We start from the raw sequence: 20,600 nt of genomic DNA on the forward strand, positions 1-20,600 counted from the left end.
TGTATATCAGTCTCTGTCTCCGTATTTTAAAGCATGGAGATGATAACTCATTTTTAGGTGAATGCAACATTTAAAATAGTTTCTACAAAAGCACCAGCAGCCTTTGCCTGTCAGGCAGACATTTATTTTCTGGTGAGCTCAGTGCCATAAAATCTTTTCAGAGGCCAAAGAGAAAAATACAGTACATTTTGGGGGGGGGTGCTGATTTTCTGGCCCCTCAGTTGTGAGCCCTTTATGGACACGTAAACAATCACGAAGACAGCTTAGCAAGGGTATTGTTAGAATGCTTACAGCAACAGTATATTGAGTGAAATAGTTTGTATTTATACAGAGCTATTCCATCTCCGAGGTTTTCAAAGAACTCCATGGTCTTTTATAATTGCTAAATAAACTGCATTCATTTGTTAGTTACTTTTTCAGAATTTGTCACTCTATTATTTGAGGCAAAGTAAATGTGCTGCTTGGTTTGGTAGAGTTAGCTGCATTAATGTGAATCTAGGTAACCCACTTAATCTACACCTAAAATTTAGCCTGTTACTTCCAAGTCCTGCTGGAATCAAAAGTAAACTTTAAATGGCTGTTATGAATTGCCATGCTGTTCAATAGCAGGAAGAATAATGCTCTTAAATGGGAGAGAGGAAAAGGATGATTCACACTAAAATTGTTCTTCAAAAAAGCCCCAGTGCTGTTCGACACTGATGCTGACAGCACCAAAATTTTTTCTTAAACTTTTTAGAATGTCCCTGAAAAATCCCTTCTGCCTCTTGAATGGGAGCACAGGCTTTGAACACACGTGCATTTGAGAACACAAAACAAAAAAGTCTCCAACATTTATACACTTACCCCATTCCCCTGCATTTGATTATGTGCAATTTTAGCATCAACACATGAATGGAGTTGCCATGAGTCACTAAAGCGAATTTGACTCTACATTCCCTCCAAATAGAGTATGTTGTAATTTTTCAGTTATTTCTTACTCTTAGTCTTCTAACTGTTCATTCTGTTTTCACCCACCTCATTCTGCTGGCTATACTTTCTACGGAGTGTAGCCTTAACATCCTCCCTTATCTCCAAATTTCCCAAAACTTCTAGTTGGGAACATTACCACTGTTTAACTCTAATATCCATAAATACATTGATAGGCAGAAGTTACAAGGATCACAATGCAATGATCTAGTTAAGACAAGCCAGTGAGAGAATTATTTTGCTGTTCATGAAGGAAGTTCCACAAAGAAATGTCAAGAATGGAGGAAAGAGTATCTGACCCAGTGAAGACCTGAGAGCGACTTTCCTCTAAAGTTCCTCTTGGGTAGCATGTCAAATCATACAGATGCATTTATATGGAACACATGTCACATTTCTGTGTGCACTTTTTTAAGCAGTTAAAACATTTATGGCTTTTACAGCTGTTTACCCATACTTCCTGGTGGGGAAATACTATTATTATGAAGTAAGTGTCACTTAGTGAAGTCAAAATGGTGCAATTCCACAAAAATAGTTTAAATTGGAGTTTCAAAGTGACACCTGGGTTTTGCTCAAATCAACCTATGAAGTCATCGGTGAAGCCAGCATGTGTAGTTACATATAAGCTACAGAGGGCTTCACTAAGTTACCACTGTATTGTGCTGCCAATATAGGAAAGCTATTGTTACCTCAAATTTGTAACAGAGTATTCTGCACATCACAGCGCTAAGTGCTGGGACATTTTCTCCCACATTAAGCTTATTTCATGTACATAAACTTATGTAAAATATTATGCAATACAATGTATCCATAGTTAGAGAAGTTACATGACTTTCATATTCTTTCATCTTCATCTTTACACATGAATTTAAGAGCTGTCCACAGAACCATGTGCAGATCCTAAGAGTCCAAAAGCCATGCACGCATATTTGTCCAACTTCTAGCTACAACACACACAACTAAGCCACAGCAGGGTGCTGCAAGCCCGATTTCACTAAACCTTATGTAACCTGTACTACTTAAATTCAAGACATGTTCTCATTTACTACCTAAAATAGAGAGACAAGTTCTCCTTAATGAATTTTATAAAGAATTTTGGTGAAGACCAAAAAAACCCCATCTACCTAAAAGAAAGAAGTTTTCCGTAATACTTGACTTGATCAACTTAACATGTAACTTCAATTGCAAAATTCACATTACTTCTCATATCTTCCTGAATAGAGAGATGAGTCTCAGTTTCTTTCTTATCCTCCCTTCTTCATTATCCTCCCTTCTTCCTTCTCGGGATGACTTCATTATACAAACACATGCCTTATTTACGTCACATAATACCATTCTAGTTGTAGGTAAAGCACTCTTGAGTTTTTCTTCTGCTTTCAGTGCATTCTGTGGTCACCTCACACATTAATTAATACATTTTCTCAGTGTGCCTCTAGAACAGGGAATTGGTGGCATCATCATTGCACTTAGGGGGAACTGTAGCCTGGTGAGAGGGTGTACAAAATAGTCCTACACATGCAGGCAACACCAGACAACTAATTTCAGAAACAGAAATTTCACTATTTTCAGCTCAATGGGCAAAATGCGCAATGCCACTAAACACTAGCCCTCAGCTATCTCAGGCTGGAAAATGAAGTGTGTATTTAAGTGCACATTGCACCAGAAGTGGCTAGAGTGAAACGGAGAACTTCCTAGCCTTTGCTGCTCTAATAAGCAGTTCTCACAATAACTGTGTTGAAAGGAATTCCAGAAAGACTACACTCTGTTAAGAATTCTTATCATATACATTTTGGACCAATAGAAACAGCACAGAATTCCTTTAACTAATTTTCTTCAGCACTGCATTTACAAAGCCAGGGAGATAAGCACTCATTTAGAGGATTCATGCTCAGATGACTAGTGGTTACTATTTAACAGTCCCATTAAGACAGTAGTGGGAAATGTCTGAGGTAGATGTACCTGAATTACTAAAAAGATCTTCCTACTGTTTTATAGACTACCAGGTTGCAAACAGAATTGCATAGTTGAAATTTCTCTGCTGGTGCCATTAATACTATTAGAGAATTTTTAACTCTGAGGTTCCAAATATTTTGGCAGATTATAGGTCAAGTGTGACAGTATGTATTTTTAAGCAAGCAAGGCATCCCTTGAGAATCACTCAGAGTTCATGGTGAGCTTATATAAGACATATATCGGCTTATAAGAGTCACATTTGGCTGCCCTCACCTACATGTTAAGGTATTTTTGATGTTTACATGACAAATGTTGAGATTCACATCATGTCATTAGTTTCAGTTTTTATTTGCTGATCGTATCAATTCCACTGCAAGCTTATTTTTATCACTATATATTCAGTCCTCCTACTGATACAAAACCGTATTTATAATTGGTCTGCAGCTGTCAGCCTATCCAACAGGAGATATTTCCATTTGCTTGAGAAGGCTCTGAATGTCCAAAGCCTTTTCCTTAAGTATTTGCTAATACAACACAAAGATAGCCGAAGACTAATTTGCAGTAGCTTAAATATAACAGCATATTGATTAAATAGAATCAGAGAGATGCTTTACAGTGTAATATCTTTAACAGATGATTTAGAAGCATGCAGAGTAGCATTTCAGCTCTAAAACCAAGCACATTAAAGGTACACACCACCATATTTATGGGTCCTGATTTTTCTCTCCTATACTGAATGTGGTATGATTCCTTTGAAAAAAAGCAATATACAGATATATAAATTAAACTGTATTACAATGCAAGTCTTAAGGAGATAGAATTATGGCATAAAACTGTGACTATTCTGAAAATGTGAATGAGTCAGTGAATGCAAAACAACGTCTAAGACCTTTAACATTGTTTTCAGGGTGGGGTTTTGCTTTGATTTGTTTTTAGAAAAAAACAAGATTTCTTAAAAATCACTCTGAACAATTTTAACTGCCTCAGCTATTAGGCACAATAAATGAGAATCACAAATTTAGCACTAAGAAATTACAATTTTTATGCAAGCTTTATGACTCCTTACACTATCTAGACTTGGGAGATGGCTTGTATCCCACAGGACAAAAGTTCAAAACACTTGGTTGTATAAGTGGCTACTGGCAGGTAACTCAATTTCACATTCCAGGGTGACTTTAAATGCTATTATTGCAACCCCAATGGCTTACTGAATTTTCAAGCTCTGATGATGTGATATATAACCTTACAGTAAAATTCAGCTTAAAAGCCAAAAAATAATAGACTATTTGCTGTCTTTAATAAGAGCTCTATACTGCATGTTCTGAACATTATCAGAGAAATGAATGGCTTACAAGTACACCAGAGTAAACATTCCAGAAGGAATCTTGAATTAATTTTAAAAGAAAAATGTTTAATGTGATTTAACTTAATGGTTTTTATGTCAGTATCTCCAAAAGCTCATCTGACAACACTGCAATGGGGCATTTAAACATGACTGACTTTCCATAAATCAGAAGATGCTCAGAAGCACCTGGTCAAGTTTGGCAGTTTTCTTCCCAGTGTACCAGTCCCCCACATCTCATTTGTTGCTGCCAGGACAGACCTGTCTCTAAAGGTAACAAAAGACTAACACTTTTTCCAGTTTCAAGACTACCCATTTCATGTCACTGGATTGAAACAATCTATACAAGTCCAAAAAAATCAAAACCAATTGCAGCCACAGCTAGAGAAATAAGTTTATTCTATGGAGTACATTTTTCACGGTTGCTAAACTCTGGCACAGGGTTAATACTTTGAAGTAAAATGCATAGAAAACCCATAAAAACCCAATAAAATGAGTAGCTTTGCACTCCATGTTAATTGATAACTATGAACTCTTGGGCAATGCTACCAAGTTTTACCCAGCTAATATTTCTTCTCATCTGTAAAAAATGTTATTTAATGTTAGCATAAAACAAATGTGAAGCATTCGGTACTAACTTTCTGGTTTTTGCTTTTTAATAAAACTCCTACATTTTCTCCCTCTTCCTTTTCAAGTATCTCCACATGGCCACTACCAATTCCTTTGTTCAATGAAGTAAGAGGCTCTCCCATTAAGATTATACATTTAAGAGCAATAACAAAATACCATGAGGTCATCAGCCACTGTCATAAATTAACTAGACAATGAACTCCAACCTTGCCATAAGCATGAACTAATTCCCAGAGTCCATCTCTGTTCAAAAAAGGACTAGGAACTGCATATTTGTGGTTATCACAGAACACCTGACATGAAGCTTCACATCCTAATCTTACCTCACTGTAGTTAATTCAAACATCCCTAACATTAAAATACTGACACTTGAAATTTAGCACTCAATTTTTATGAAAACAAGTTGTCTTCTAACCTTCAAGTTCATTCCAGCACCTCCAGAAACCAGAAACCCCAAACAGATACGGCTGGCCAAGCTGTAGGTCTCCTGTTCAAGCTACAAATACACAATCCTAGACTCTAACAACATACAGCTCTGTACTAGCACATATCTAAACTGCTTCATCAGAAGTTGCTATCACTGACTCCCACCTCACAGATGTAGAAAAGAGACAAAACAGGTAATGGGACTGTTTTTGAGGCTGCCAGAGAGCTCAGAATCAGAAATTTAGACACCATCCAAATAGCCTTCATTTTACCTCTGTGTCAACACTTAAGTCATGGCTGACCTTATCAGGCCATAAAAACTCTTTTTACTACTTGTCCTCTGGCTGTTTCAGGAATCATAAGCTTTTCAATTAGGGTACAATGTTTTACTAATGTACTGCTCACTAAGGGGCTTCTTAGAATTTGATAAAAAACACTCTTGTCTTCAGCTCTTGGTTTTCCTTCTCCTAGTCATGTCCCTCCGAGCACTGTAATTAACAGGGGGAGCTCAAATAAGCTAGAAAGAGCTAGAAGCACTGGCTCCTTTGTCTTGCAGCTGCATAGAGTCATCTCCTTATGCTACCATAGAAAAAAAAAAACCAACTCATAGAATCCATCCATTTACTGGCAGCTTGATACTTGTAAGTAATACCAAGCGTATTGAACAGAGAATGACTCAAACAGCCTGAAAAATGGGGGTAAGAGGAAAGACTTTTTTGGCTGCCATCCAACCTGGAACAGTCACTCCAAATACTGGAGAACTATACAACCTGGAACTTGTACACTCTTTGACTAGTAAGAGTCAGAAGAGAGGGACACAATCCAGTTCCAGTGGCCATTAATATTTTATTTGAAGGAAAATGAGGGCTGACTGGAAAAAAAAGCAGTATTATCTTATTTACAAAAGAGACTACTGGTTGATGTTGACAGTGTGACAAAAAGAAAACCAAATCTTTCTGAGACTTCTAAGAAAGGGAGATAGAGCTTTGCAAGGAGTATACTTCACCACTCTAAAAATGTTAATTGATAAGACCTCCAGCTGCCCACTGTTGTTCCCATTACAGCCAATAGTCTCATTTACCATCCACAAACTTACACTTGAAGAAAAGCAAGCAGGGAGTTGTATTTAAGTATAAATTGACAGACCATAAAGATGTGCAATGTAGAAATGCAAAGATACACAAAGGAATTCTATTTAAAGATTTAGAAGGAAAGGCTCTTCCCTAAAACCTCAGCAGAACATAATTCTTTGTGCTACAGCAAAGGAAGTCTGTCAGGAGACTGCAAGTACCTTAAAGTCTCAATGTTAATCAGTCCATTATTCAACTGCAGGAACTTTTCTCCAAATCAAGCCAGCAGACGTTCTGTAATACCTAACCCATAATTCATCAAGCTCTTCATCTTCTAAGCCAAAACTTGTCCTCAAGCTCTGCACACAATGGGGCATGAGCCAAGGCCACAAGCTGGGCACCTACACAATCTTTTTTTATAAATATGAAGCAGAAACTCTCAGGCAGCCTCCATACTGTGCAGAAGTTCATAAACACATAATAAATTAAATATAGAGAAAAACAGTCACCAGTGAGACCACAATCCTGAACTCCAGCTTTCCAAAAAGTGTATCCATCATACTGACACTGACTACACTCACAGTTGTGCCCATTCTAGCAAAGCATTCAAAAAGCACCCTTTTCTGAAGAAAAAACTATTACCTAGAAATGCAGAATTTTCAACAGTGAATCAGGTTCAGTATTTTTTTCATCCAGGAAATCTGTTTTGCTTCTCCACAAAATGCAGAATATTGGAGCATTTGCTAATCTAAGAATTCTCATGTATAGTTATTTTAAGCTTTCTCTGTCTTCAAGTGTTACTGCAGAGAATTTCAAGATCTTATAAACAGGGGAGTGGGGGCTTTGTGAGGGGAGAGAAGGAGTTATGTTTTTTGTAGTTGTACTCACATCGCAAAGGTGACGCAGGTTGATCCTGGCCCAGTCTCAGTGGTAATGAGCCCTCAGTGGACTGCTCTCCAGAAATCACTTTTTTTATTGGATAATATTTGGGCTTAATCACATATTCCTGTGTTTGGCCATGATGAAGATTCATCATTAGTGTCTGAGATGAAAGGGGTATCATCCTGTTTTGGAAAGAGATGGAAAAGACAGAATAATGTAAGAATTAATAAATTAGACTTAGAAACTACTTGTAAAAAGATTGAAGATAAATTCAACTGTACTCCAAATTCTCAAAATACAGTTTGGGAAACCTACTACCTTACAAGTAAGCACCTGATTTTCCATGCATTTAGCACCCTCACTGTCGTGTCAGCTCAACAAACTCCTAACAAAGAAAGACTACGGAGATTACACAACTTTGTTTTTGACATGGAAAGAGAAATATCATGGACAGCTCAGAAAACAGGGAGGAACAGGAAAAAGCCCTGATCAAAATCATCAGTTGAAGATCAAATTTCTTAACACACAGAGCTTTCCAGACTGGTCAGAGAAGCAGTGATGCATTCAAACCTTATTCCATTTCTTACAACTGTCATTTTGTACAAGGTATATTAAGTAGAACCAAAACCCAGCTGATTTTCCCCCTCTAGTCCCAGAAACCATTTCCTTCTTAACCATATTCCTCTAGCTACAGAGCAAAGCACTGCTCCTCTTCCCCTTTTTCAGCCTGTTTCCCACCTCCTTACAAGTTTTATGTCCCAGAGTTGCATTACTTTGCCCACCCACTTTCTCTTTTCCTGCACTACTGAACATCTCTGACAAACGTCCCATAACCACATGGCTTCCCTTAACAGTAAAACTATTTCCCCTCCTGTCAAACAAGAAGATTCCTTCAAGTTCACAGATTCACTCACTGCTAGTTCTTCCTCATATGGTTGGTTCTTCCCTATGACCTCAGCTTCTCACTGCACAAGGCCTTGCCAAGTTTCAATAACAATTCCCTCCCATCCCTATCAAAAAGCCCATGGTTATTCAGTGACCATCAGGAATCATTTCTTCATTAACAAACCGGCCTTCACTCTTCCAGCAATAAACAAGGCGGCAGACTGGGCAGCTCTTAGCTACATGCAATGAAACTGCAAGGTTCTTTGGGGCCCTGAGGCTGGAAAATCTCACTGCATAGCAAGTAATAGCACATTTTCAAGTAACAAACCTACTAATAATGTGGTAGTTGTAGCTACTGCAGATCAGACTGTAAAGACACACACTCCATGAAGAGTAGTATCAATTACTAACCTAATAGCAGTGGCTATCAGGACTACATTGTCCTTTGCTCAAATTAAGGCATATAGAGTGGGATGCTGCAAGCCTCTCTCACTTTATTCTCAGCTGAGAATAAAGTAACTAGTTCAGCCTTCAAAAATGGAAAAAATGGGAGAAAAAGTTACGGGATTCGTAACAATCATCCCTTGGAGCCACAGTTCTGCAGGGTAAATAACTGTCCTCTGAGAATAAGTCATGAACCCTATATCATAAAGGAGAGCTGAGCAGCACTTCCCCACAGTGGTGAGACTGCAGAGCTTCAGCTGAGAACTTGTATGACTACTGCATTGTTCTCTGATATGTGGAGCCTGAGCCAGCCCCTATCTCCAAAGCAATGCCTAACTCCTTGGTCATGTTATTCAAGATGCTTAGTAACTGCTGTAGCCAATGGATTTGTGGTTAGAACAAACAATGGAGTTTTGTCCCACACAGATGCTCTTTTTCTCAAATTGATCCAAGTTAACAAAAGCATTCATTAATAGTGACATTCTAAGCCTCCTATGTAGAACAGAAACATAACTGCTCAGGCTGTCTCCAAGTCGATTTTTCTAATACAGCACTTACACAGTCTCATTACATTCCGTAAAAGTCCTTTTGCCAGACTAAGAGAGAATACTGTATTTTCTACATTGTTTTTAGAGTTCCTACAAGAAGATCAAAAGAGAGGCTTCACTGGCATTGGAGGTCAGGCTTGGAACTCAACACAGTTTGATAAGAAGTATCGCCAGGAAACCCTCAGCCTGAGATAAAGCTGAAGTCATTGCCTTCACAACTGCTTACATATGAATTTCCTGTCTTTGAGGAGTCACTGCAATCACTCCTGCACAACCTCTTTTTCCTAACAGACCTCATTTGATGCCTATCCATAAGGATATCCACTTCTCGTTTTGGCCATAAAAGAGTGTCTATACTGAATATACAACAGAGATCAAAATACTAGATACAAATGCTGCCATTTAAGTGGCTGACTGTTTTTTGTTAAGGTTATAACAAGTTGTAAAGCATTACAGAATCCCAGAATGCTCAAGATTGGAAGGGACCACTGGTGGGGTCAACCCCTCTGCTCAAGCAGGGTCTTCATAATGATCTCTGATTAGTAGACCCACTCCCAGGAGCTCCATGTCTCTCTTCTCCTGAGTAGCCCACAACTGGACACAGCATTCCAGATGTGCCTCACCAGGGAAGAGTAGAGGGGCTGGAAATGCTCTTCCTAACACAGTCCAGGACACCACAGACCTTCTTGGCCACCAGGACACACTACTGGCTCATGGATGCCTTGCTGTCCACCAGGACCCCCAGGCCCTTCTTCCCAGAGCTGCTTCACAGCAGACTGGTCCCCAGCCTGTGCTGGTGCAGGACCCTGCATTTGCCTTTGTTGAACTTCAGACAGTTCTTCTCTCTGCTCATCCTCCAACCTGTCAAGATCCTTCTGCACAGCACTCTGGGGTATCAGCTGCTCCTCCCAGCTTTGTGTCATCAGTGAACTTGCTGAGGAGGCATCTGCCCCTTCATCCAAGTCATTGATGAATGAGTGAGCAATATGAGAGACCTGGTCAAGTCTTCTGCCGTTCAGCCAGTTCTCAAAGCACCTCACTGTCCACTCCTCCAGTCTGCACATCCCATGTTTGCCTACAAGGATGCTGTGAGAGACACTGTCAAAGGGCATGGTGAAATCAAGGTAGAAAACATTCACTCTTCTCCCCTCATGCATCCAGGTAGTTTTGTCACTTTAGAAGACAATTGGGTTGGTAGAGCATGATTTACCTTTGGTGAATCCATGCTGACTATTCCTGGTCACTTTCTGGTCTTCCACTTGAAGATGGCCTCCAGAACAAGCCTCAATTTCCAGAAATAGAGGTGAGGCAGTAGTTGCCTGGGTACTCCTTCTTGCCCTTTTTGAAGACTGGGGTGACATTTTGCTTTCCTCTAGTCCTCAAGCACCTCTTCTGACTGCCATGACCTTTCAAAGATGACCATGAGTGGCCTAGCTATGATGTCTGCCATCTCTCTCAGCCCTCATGGATGCATCCCATCACAGCCCATGGACTTGCAGATCTCAAATTTGCCTAGGTGATCTCTAACCCAATCCTCCTTGATGAAGCAAAAATCTTCCTTCCACCATTCCTTTTCCTTGGTCTCCTAGGTCAGACATTCCTAAGTGCTGGTCTTGTCAGTGAAGACTGATGGACAGAAGGCATTCAGTAATTCTGCCTTCTTTGCATTCTCTGTTACCAGAGTCCCCACTCCATTTAATAACAGGCCCAGATTTTCCTTCATTTTCCATTTGTTATTGATGTAGCTACTTGCTGTACTTGATATCCTTGGCCAGGTTTTTAACTCCAGATGGGCCTCAGCCTTCCTTGTTGCATTTCTGCACACTCGGACAACATCTCTATGTTTTAAGTCTTCTGTCCCTGCTTCCTTCTCCTGTGTATCTCTCACTTGTGCTTGAGTATTGACAGGAGTTCTGTGTTAATCCACGCAGGCCTCTTGCCCACTTTGCTCAACTGTATGCTCATCAGGATGCATCATTTTTGAGCCTGAAAAAAGTCATCCTTGAATATTAACCAGCTGTCTTGGATCCTTCTTCCTTTCAGGCACATTCCAATGATATTCATCCAAGAAAGTCCCTGAATAGGCTAAAGTTAGCTCTCTGGAAATCCACACGGTTGCAATCTTAATTGCTGCTTCTCTTCATTCATGAAAGATACTGAACTGCACAATCTCATGGTCACTGTAGCCAAGGCTGCCCCAACCTCCACGTGTTCAACAAGGCCTACTTTGTTAGTATTAGATCCTTTTACTTTTATTATTACCTTTTATATTGCCACACATCCAGCCACACTGAAGCCCAACTGTTAGCCTACAAAAGTCCATTGTAACACTTGAAATTACAATAAAAATTTTAAAAATCATTTAAAAAACCCAACACCACACCATGCCATACCAAAATTATGAATGCCATACATTGGAGACTGAAAGCTTAACCACTAGAATTTACAAAAGTTGCCCCTTCCTTCTCAGGTATTATAATTCTCTTCCTTAATTTAGTTTGCGTTAAATATTAATGTTAATGAATTAGTGCTAAGACAGCTTTGTTTTCCAAGAGTGGTTTACTCAATACTACACAGGACAGCTGTAAACTTTAGCAAACCAGTTCTTTAAAAGGAAACACCTCCTTGTGATGTGCAAGTTGATAATTTTTGTTTCAATGCAGACTAAATCACCTAATCTATATCACCAAGGTATATGCTTACAATAATCACACGAAATCAAAGTTAAGACTCGTCTAGACCCTTTTTCTTACATACTTATGCTCAGTTTTGATCATCTTGGTGTATAACTGCCATTAACCTAATAAACTTGACAAAACTTTTCCACTGCTGAAGTGTACACCAGGCAGATAAACAAATGTCTAACTGCACCTTCAACAAACAAACAATATGATACATGCTAATAAGGTTACAAGAGCACTACAGAGGAGGAAGAAACATTTTCAGCCAACTATCATGCAAAAGAAAGCTCTCTTGCTTGATAAACCAACAAAAGAATGTGATGTATCAGAGTAACTCTGGCAAGCAGAAACGATATCGACAACATTTGGCATGAAAAGTACTGTCTAGACTAAACTAAGACAAATCTCACGCAGGTTGCTTTCTTTATTTTATTTTCTTTAAGTCTGATGCTCCCATGCTTGGCTCCTAGCTAACAACACTTGAGAAAATATGAATTGTTAACACTGTTGCTTCATGCAAGAGTACAAATTAACTCCTTCATTACCTCCTCCCAAAGTCACAATGAAAAATCAAAATGAGAAGAAGAAAACCAGTATTTTCTAGAACCATGAGATAGTAAAGGAAATATGCAGGCCAGTTCAAAAGGCATTAGAATAGAACTAACCCCTACCCCCCACCACATAAATTGTCAAAATTCAGTTGCTAGTTCAGCCTGACCTTTACCAGCTGTTTCCTCCTTCCACTGCTTCTGATAGATTTTTTTTTTTTTTAAAGGTACATGAAAAAGTTTAACTTCTCAGCTGATGATGAACAGATGGGATCTCTCCAAAGGCCTTTACATGATCATACCCATCATTAAGCAAGGATGGCCTATTTCACAAAGTCCTATCAGTAGCAAGAGATGAAAGAGAAGCATTCAGCTTTTCTTTATTTTCATCATTGCAAAAGTTCTGCACAAAATTGATTTTACGAGCAAATATATATTTTTAATGCATATTTCAAAGTCCTGTCCCTGAAACACAGTGCAAACACTGCAAAACAAGCACTGAGACCTGCACATCCTATAATAACAACCCCACAATGTTGCATTAATATCTTCATTATAAAACTGCCTTGATTTATATCTTTGCACTACATTTATCCCAAGGCAAATTTTGCAAAGACAGTAGCTTGGTAAGATTAATTAGTTTTCAAATAACACCATCAAGTTATTAATTCCTACTTTTTTTACCACCTTAAAGAGTTAGAATGTTATTTATAATATAGAAAAAATCTTATTTGATCATCAAGTTGATTTGGTTTGTAAATAAGGTAATACAACAAATACAAATCTTAATAAAGAAATATTTAATCTACACCAAGATAAAAAAGGGCAAAAGGAATTCAAAGCTGTTTATAAAGGTTCACACAGAAATGTGAAACGTTAACTTTTATCCACAAGTACCAGTTTTGCCCATCTTATATATAATTTCTGTGGTAACAGCCCTGTCCAAGACACTTTCAGGGATTATCTAACTCTTAAGTATTTGCTAATAAAGACAGCCCTGTATTTGCAGACTCAACTGAATTCGCCATCATAACCTGGTGTAAGAGCTGAACTAGAGCTCTGTGAAACAAAACCATCTGAAAACAGCACAACTATGACTCCATTGATACATTTCATCTTTCACAAACAGCACAAACTGAAACGCGTAAATTACGAACATTATTCCAGATTTCTAAAGAAATACTGAGTTTTTCAGAATCATAAGCAGTGATTCGTTTCCTAGATGTCAAAAAGCACAAAGATCTCTTAAGGCAAAAGAAATGTATCTGTTGGCTAAATATTCAGATACAGAGCAACAATACAGGTTCTCAGTCACACAACCTGAAGGAAGCTACAATTCTTGCAAGTTATGCAAGAGCAGGCAAGCATTCCTCATGTAATACAGCATTCAAAGATTAAATTTGAAGAATATTCCTTCTGTAAAATACTTAAATTATAAATAGTAATTATAGCAGTGAAAAAAAGGAAAGCTTGCCTACTACATCTTTTCATTAATTTAAGCACAGAAAGTGTACCCCACCCTATTCCCAGAGTGCCTTCAAGATACAAGTTATGCAAATTTTTAAAAACCTTCTTATACTGTCTTAAGTATTCTTCAAGTATCCTAAACCACCATTAAAGAAACAGTATGCATGAAGGCTAGAAAAATCTGAGGCAATGATGAACACAAACCAGCTGAGCCTAAGTCTCACAGTAACAGCAATTCACAAACCTCCCTTTTCACCATGCACCAAATGAACAACTAGGAGTTACAAATTATTTGTTACCTCATGCATACTTTCACTAACACTTAACCAATTAAGCTTTTCACAAATCCAGATTAACTAATTTGACATCTGGATTATTTTATATAGATTTCCAGCTATACATACATCTTCAACTTTCCAGACACCTCTTACCAGTAAAGTTCAAGGAGGCAAAAAAAGAAAAATCTCCACAACAGAAAACCTATATGTGTGGCTGACTTGTTCTTGTTCCTCTACTTTTATTGGTTAACTCTTTGTTTTGTGGTTCCTTGTTGTTGTTTTCCAGGATGCTACATTGATAATACTACAGTCAGGTAAGATATTTTGTCAGGATCAAACTCAGCTTTTAAAGAGTGGCTGCTAATGTCACCAACACTTGCATTAAGAAATTGACCTTTAAGCATCCACTACATATTGCACCACTGAGTCAAGATGAAATTCACTAGTTAGTAGCAGATTTACTTAACCACAGCACTGTGTCAGTTCAATACATCATCTTCAGTAAATTCATGTATGTTTTTCCCTTTCCTTTTTTACATTACATTTTCTACAGAAAAATTGCTTTTGTTTCCATAGTACTAGTGGCATGTTACACTGACACTGCATAATAAAAAAAATTACTCAGATAAAGACATATTAACTAGTGATCATTTCTAATCTGTCGACCCATGAGACAGACTTTGGTATTAGAAAAGCATGCTGAAATGACAACTAAAAATAGAAACAAACTCCCACAATGGATGTTATACAATAAAGGCAAGCGAGCACAGCTGCTGCAAAGCAAAACCACGCATTACTAATCTACTTAAATTCTTGAGCATGTTAAAAAAAACAGGAGACAAAGAGCCCAGTAGGTTGATGTAATTTATTTGAAATTTGAAAAAAAGCTTTGAAGATTTGTATTACAAGAGACTACTAAGAAATCTTAAATTATAAAATAGTGTTGCAAACTTAGAATGGGCAAATATCTGGAACATAACAGATTCATTTTCTTGAATATAAATTAATTGTATCTTTTTGAAGTCTACTAACATATACATGGTTTGATAATACCTCACTTCAGGCAAACAAGTAATTTAAAAATATATGTAATTTTGTTACAGTAGTTCAGAAAACCCTCAATTATTATTTTGTCTTCCAGACTAGCAATTATATATTTACACAGGATAAATTCTCTCTGGGAATACACTTACGCCCTTGGCTGAATTAAGCAGAAATCTGTAATTTAGGAATATAATACCTAAATAAAAGTAAAAATGCTAGTAAAGAACCAAAAACCTTGGCCTATCCTTGGTATCCTGACAGATTAATTCATGAAAAACATAAATGGAAAGAGCAAGTAACTACCCCATCAAGTTTTTGCAAAGATGCGGATGGATTAGCAAAAAACGTTTTCTCACTACTGCTTGCTATGTCTAGAAAATGTTTTAGAAGTATGATCTTGCTGATATAGACAGAGTTTCTCAGAAGGAGCCAGATATAAAAGAATACATCATAGGTTTACAACTTTTTTATAAATTAGACCTATGTACAAGTAGGAAAAGACACAAAACCCCAAGACAATTAATGGTGGCTAGACAGGAAGAGACAAGGACTCTGAGTACCTGGACTGGAGGTGAAATTGAGCACTGATAAACATGAAAATGTGCATCACAAGCAACCACAACGTGTCACACACATAACTGATGTCTATGCCAACTGCAGCCAAACAACCAAGAGACTCTCATCTCACATCGGCCCGTGAAAGTTGCCAGCGAACAAAATTGGATTAAAAGATAAAACTCAAAGCATTACTGAGGTGCAAAGAGCTGAGGGAAAATAACAAGGAAAGCTTTTAAAGGCACTAATATTCACAAAGCTATGAGTCTCCAGAAAGCACCCAGGCAGGGGAAAACCAAACTCTGGTTCCAGAGGAAACTCCTTAGGGAATATATGACAGAAAAACACAAACTAACTCTAAATTAAAAATTAACTGCAGTAAGTTCTAAGCTAAAAAAATAAATACTTTTTCCACATATTGCATAATCAGAACTATGACAAGATATAATTGATCATTATTGCTCTCAATAATCAGAACTATGACAAGATATAATTGATCATTATTGCTCTCAAGAATCCCAGTGTAAACAGTTGATAAGCACACCTCAAATTTGACTGAGATCACTGAAAAGTCAGAAATCCTCATGCTTAAGGATATCAGTTTCCTAATATCATAAAAAATGCAAACAGACCTTATTCTTCTCCTGCTAAGGAAGTGGCAGGTGTGCAAGTTGGAGCGCTTTATCCCTCAATAACACATACTGATTTCTTACATAAGCAATTACTAGCAGATGTATACAATACTGACTTTGCCCAAGTACTATACACAAGAAGTGCTCACAGGAGAACAAATTATGTGTTCGTGTTTGAATGGGAAAATGGTTGCTGCACATTCAGAAGCTTAAACATATCTACTGAAGGCTTTCTAAATTTACTTGACATGAACCATAATTTAGGATGAGCAAGCCTTTAAAATTTCAAGATTAAACCCAGACTCCAACTTCAGTATGTGTATTCATCAGCAGAAGCTCCTTCTGGTATATGAAATGAGCAGCAAGAAACTCTGACCGTCTGTACTGGCTACAGGGTACACTCCCTGAAACACCCTGGGGACTGCTCTTCCTAAGTTACACCACAAAATTTAGCAATGGAGGGTCAGAAAAAACCCAAACCCCAAAGTTTACCCAAGTTCTCCACAGCAGTCACCTAAATTGAAGTGGTGAAACAATAGCATGCTTCTTGCCAGATCTGGGAAGTCTGGAAGTGATGCATGACAAGGACAGAAGTACATGTTGTGCTGTACCCCAGAGGGTGAAAAGATGAGTGGTGAAAAGTTTTGGATGTAGAAATAGTATTTGCATTAGGCCAAGAATACTTTTAACATTTAAGTTTTTAAATGTATGATTACCTTCTTAGCTGAACTAGATAAAAAAAATCATATGATCTATTTCTTCATACCACAAAATTGAGCAATAAAGACTGTCCTTCATATTAAGTCATCACCAAAATGGAATGCTTCCATTTGTGGGCAGAACCAGAGAAAGGGGGGACAGCAGCAAGCAGTTACACTTACCAGGAGTCTAATTATGGAGCTAAGGAGCTTCCAAAATCTTGTGACATATATACACAAATAATTTGAACATAACATTACACAGAAAAGTATTTTCTAATTAATTAAGATAGTAAACGCATGCATTATAACTATGTGTCCAATCATCATGCATTTTCAGAAAAATAACATCCAGAGAAACAGCATGTTTGTGTCTACATTCTTTTTGTGTCAGTACAAGATTCCTGATGTAAAAGGGTCACTTCAGCAAAGCCAAAGAACAGACTAAAGCTAACAGAACTAATAAAGCATTTATTCACTGTCGTAACCTAAGAAATTCCTCTGCAGAGAGAACCTTGACAAAGAACCTTGACAACAGATTAACAAAAATCAACATGCTTTATTTATACTTCCATTACAGATATCATAAAAATAATCAACCTCCACCACAATGCTGTTTATCAGATTATCAAGCTTGTTCAATAATGGAGACCAGCTATGGTAAATTTTAGTTACATGAGCAATCACTTTAAGGCTTAATAGGAGGACTTTAGGAATATTTCTACATTGGCTTAGTGTCCCAGAATCAGGAGAGATACAATATATACCTTTTACTTTCAGACATTAAAGAAAGAAAAAATAAGCTTAGTACATCAACAGTAACTCTTGGCATATATAGATCACTACAACATTTCATACAGCTAGAAAATCTAAAAACAACATGCAAGGAATCTAGATTTAAAAATAGGCTGGTTTTCCTCATTTACTTGCTTAATTTAATCCTGCTATAAAAAGACTGGTTGCTTGAAAACTGTGTTAAAATAATTTTTCAGAAAGCAAACCTAGATAATACAAAGACAGTAATATTTTTGTCTGAGAAATGTTCATGATTTTCAGCAAAAATTACAGGGCGAAAAGTGAGTGTAGATTTCAATTCAGTAGTGCCTCACCCCTCCACTGCTAATGAGCCCAACAAATGCTGTAATTATAATTAATATCATAATTATGCCCTAGCTTTATTTCTAAAATAATTAAGTAAAAGGTAAGATTTCCTAGTGCACTGAGGTCAAGGACAAAAGTTAAACTGCATTAAATTCTCAATTTTCCTACTGATACTGCTCTACTGAGCCATACAGCTTGCTCCAGAGACAGAGAAGTTTGCATAGAGTAGGCACACATTTTTTCTTTTCTCCACTTCCCTATCTGGAACAAAGATCTACATGACCGCCTAATAAGATACTGCCAAGTTTTTAACAATGAAAGGTTGGTACACTGCTTGGTACATCAGCAAAAGAAAACCAAACAGTTAAACTGGTCTTCCTACAAGCTGTTTTCCCAGACACTAGCATAAAATCCTGATTTCACTGAAGTCAACAGCAGAACCCTCATTTATTTCATTGCTGGCCGTTCCAGGGCTTCGTTACTTGTGAAACACAACTTTGCATCGTGGACTTTCAGTGGTCTTTACCCTGCCTCGGAATGCCAAAGTAGAGATTCCTTGTGGTTCCTAACTCTAGCTCCTGAAACCCACATTTGTCACCCTGGAAGGCAGTGAAATGCAAACAACTTAAAGAACACTGTATCCTTGACTTCAGCCCATGATCAACACAGGGATGAAGTATGTGAAAGCAATCTAATTCATTATTATAAAAGTAAGTCCACCTACAATTCAAATTCAGCTCGCAAGAAAGCAGCTATGAAGAATTTCTGACATACGGCTGAACCAACAATGTCTGGAGGAACTTGGATCTCCTACTCCAAACCACTTTGCCTACTTTTAAATAAAATAAAATACTGTGACCAAAAGCCCAGACTACATTCCAGAGGTCTAGGAATAGCTTGTTTTCCTATTTGCAGTTGGTAAATTTGAAGTCTGTGAAGCATTCCTCTGATTTTTAAGGATGTCTCCGATTTCTCCTCAAAAATTCACTTTGCTTCTTTCTCTACATGTAAAATTTTGATCTCCTTAGAACTAAGCTGCAGGCTTTTTTATATGAAATTTTTTTCAGAGTAAATTTTGAGAAAATGTAATTCAATACATTCCTTCTTTCTGATACTGTCCCAGTCCTCAGTTTTGGTACAATACACTAGGCATATATTTTAACTTGCTGAAGCTTGTGACTTAGAGGCTCATGTTATACACAGGCATAACAGTAAACCACATTTCACAATACTTACTCCTTTTTCTCCCTGTTGCATAAGGGACAGTTTTTAAACATAAGCTGAATACTGTCATTCCAACAAGTCTAAACTATAAAAAGGACAGGTTGTGAAGTGTTTGAAATTGCATCCTTAGGGCTCAATTTAGAATCTTCTCCTCACATTCTTTTGATTTGCGTGCTTCGTTATTGAAATTGTCTGCTAAAGTTCTTTTTCTTTCCTCGTTAATGACTTCAAAGAAATACATGCTTGAACTCCTAAATATATTAAACTAATTTAAATTATCTTAAAACATCCAGTGACTGCTCAGCAAACCAGAAAAAGCAGACTGCTTTTTCCACTTCTGGAAATAATACACTATTTAGCTAGGGAACTGAATGCATAATGAACTACAAAATAAGCACATCTAATTAAAGTATACCATCAATATATATTTCATAATATTTGAATTTGTTAAAGCTGCTAAATCATCACAGTAACACAGAAACATAAAAATAAATTTAAAAACTGAAAGTAACTATTTCCTAATTATTTTTAAAAAATGTTTTCATTACATACTATTTATGCTTTTTATTCTTCTAGGGGGCAAATAAAAGAAAAAGGCAAGCAGTTATGCACCTTTCATGAAGAAAAAGTTCATATGTACAATTCACCTCTAAAAACTCTTTGGTTTGTGGTATAATTTGAAAGACCAGGTGTTATATCTAGGTTTATTAACTTGAAAAATTTAAGTACAGCATTACCCTGTAAAATTCTATTACAAAATTCTGAACATTAAAACATGGTTTTAACCAAACTGAAAAACCGTCCTTAATGTGGCCATATTTTGGGCTCTATAGAAAAAGATAAAATTATTCTGTTACTAAATGAGGTATCTTAATTATAAACCAGATCAGAACTTCTATTTTCAAATACTATGATTGACAGGGACAACTTCCTGCCAAACCAAACAGAAATACTGTTCACAGTATTTGCATAGGCTAATGCATGCTGAATCACAAAACTAATCGAACCACCTTATGAACATACTAAAATATAGACAACTTGCAAACAAGATCTACTGAGGTAATTTGTCGTGGTAGGAATAAAAGTAAAATAGTACCATCTCAGGACCACTGATAATAGCCTGTGTTTTGGAAACATCCTATTTTTTGGTGCCAGCTGGTTTGTGAATCACACAACCTCAGCAGCCTGGCTGAACTTGTTCCTCTGAACTTTTGGAAACTGGCATTCCT

General features: G+C 37.4%; 1 protein-coding gene across 6 annotated transcripts in view; it reads right to left on the minus strand.

Annotated features, from left to right (window-relative positions):
* The window catches only part of LTBP1 (latent transforming growth factor beta binding protein 1), a 191,972-nt gene that overhangs the window by 136,809 nt on the left and 34,563 nt on the right, over window positions 1-20,600 (minus strand). For all 6 annotated transcript variants that reach the window (XM_017746460.1, XM_017746464.1, XM_017746456.1 and 3 more), the window contains exon 3: window positions 7,273-7,448. In XM_017746460.1, the coding sequence (XP_017601949.1) occupies window positions 7,273-7,448 (176 nt within the window). The remainder of the gene's footprint in view (window positions 1-7,272; window positions 7,449-20,600) is intronic.

This window comes from Corvus brachyrhynchos, unplaced genomic scaffold (assembly GCF_000691975.1).
Source record: "Corvus brachyrhynchos isolate BGI_N302 unplaced genomic scaffold, ASM69197v1 scaffold70, whole genome shotgun sequence".
Classification (NCBI taxonomy): domain Eukaryota; kingdom Metazoa; phylum Chordata; class Aves; order Passeriformes; family Corvidae; genus Corvus; species Corvus brachyrhynchos.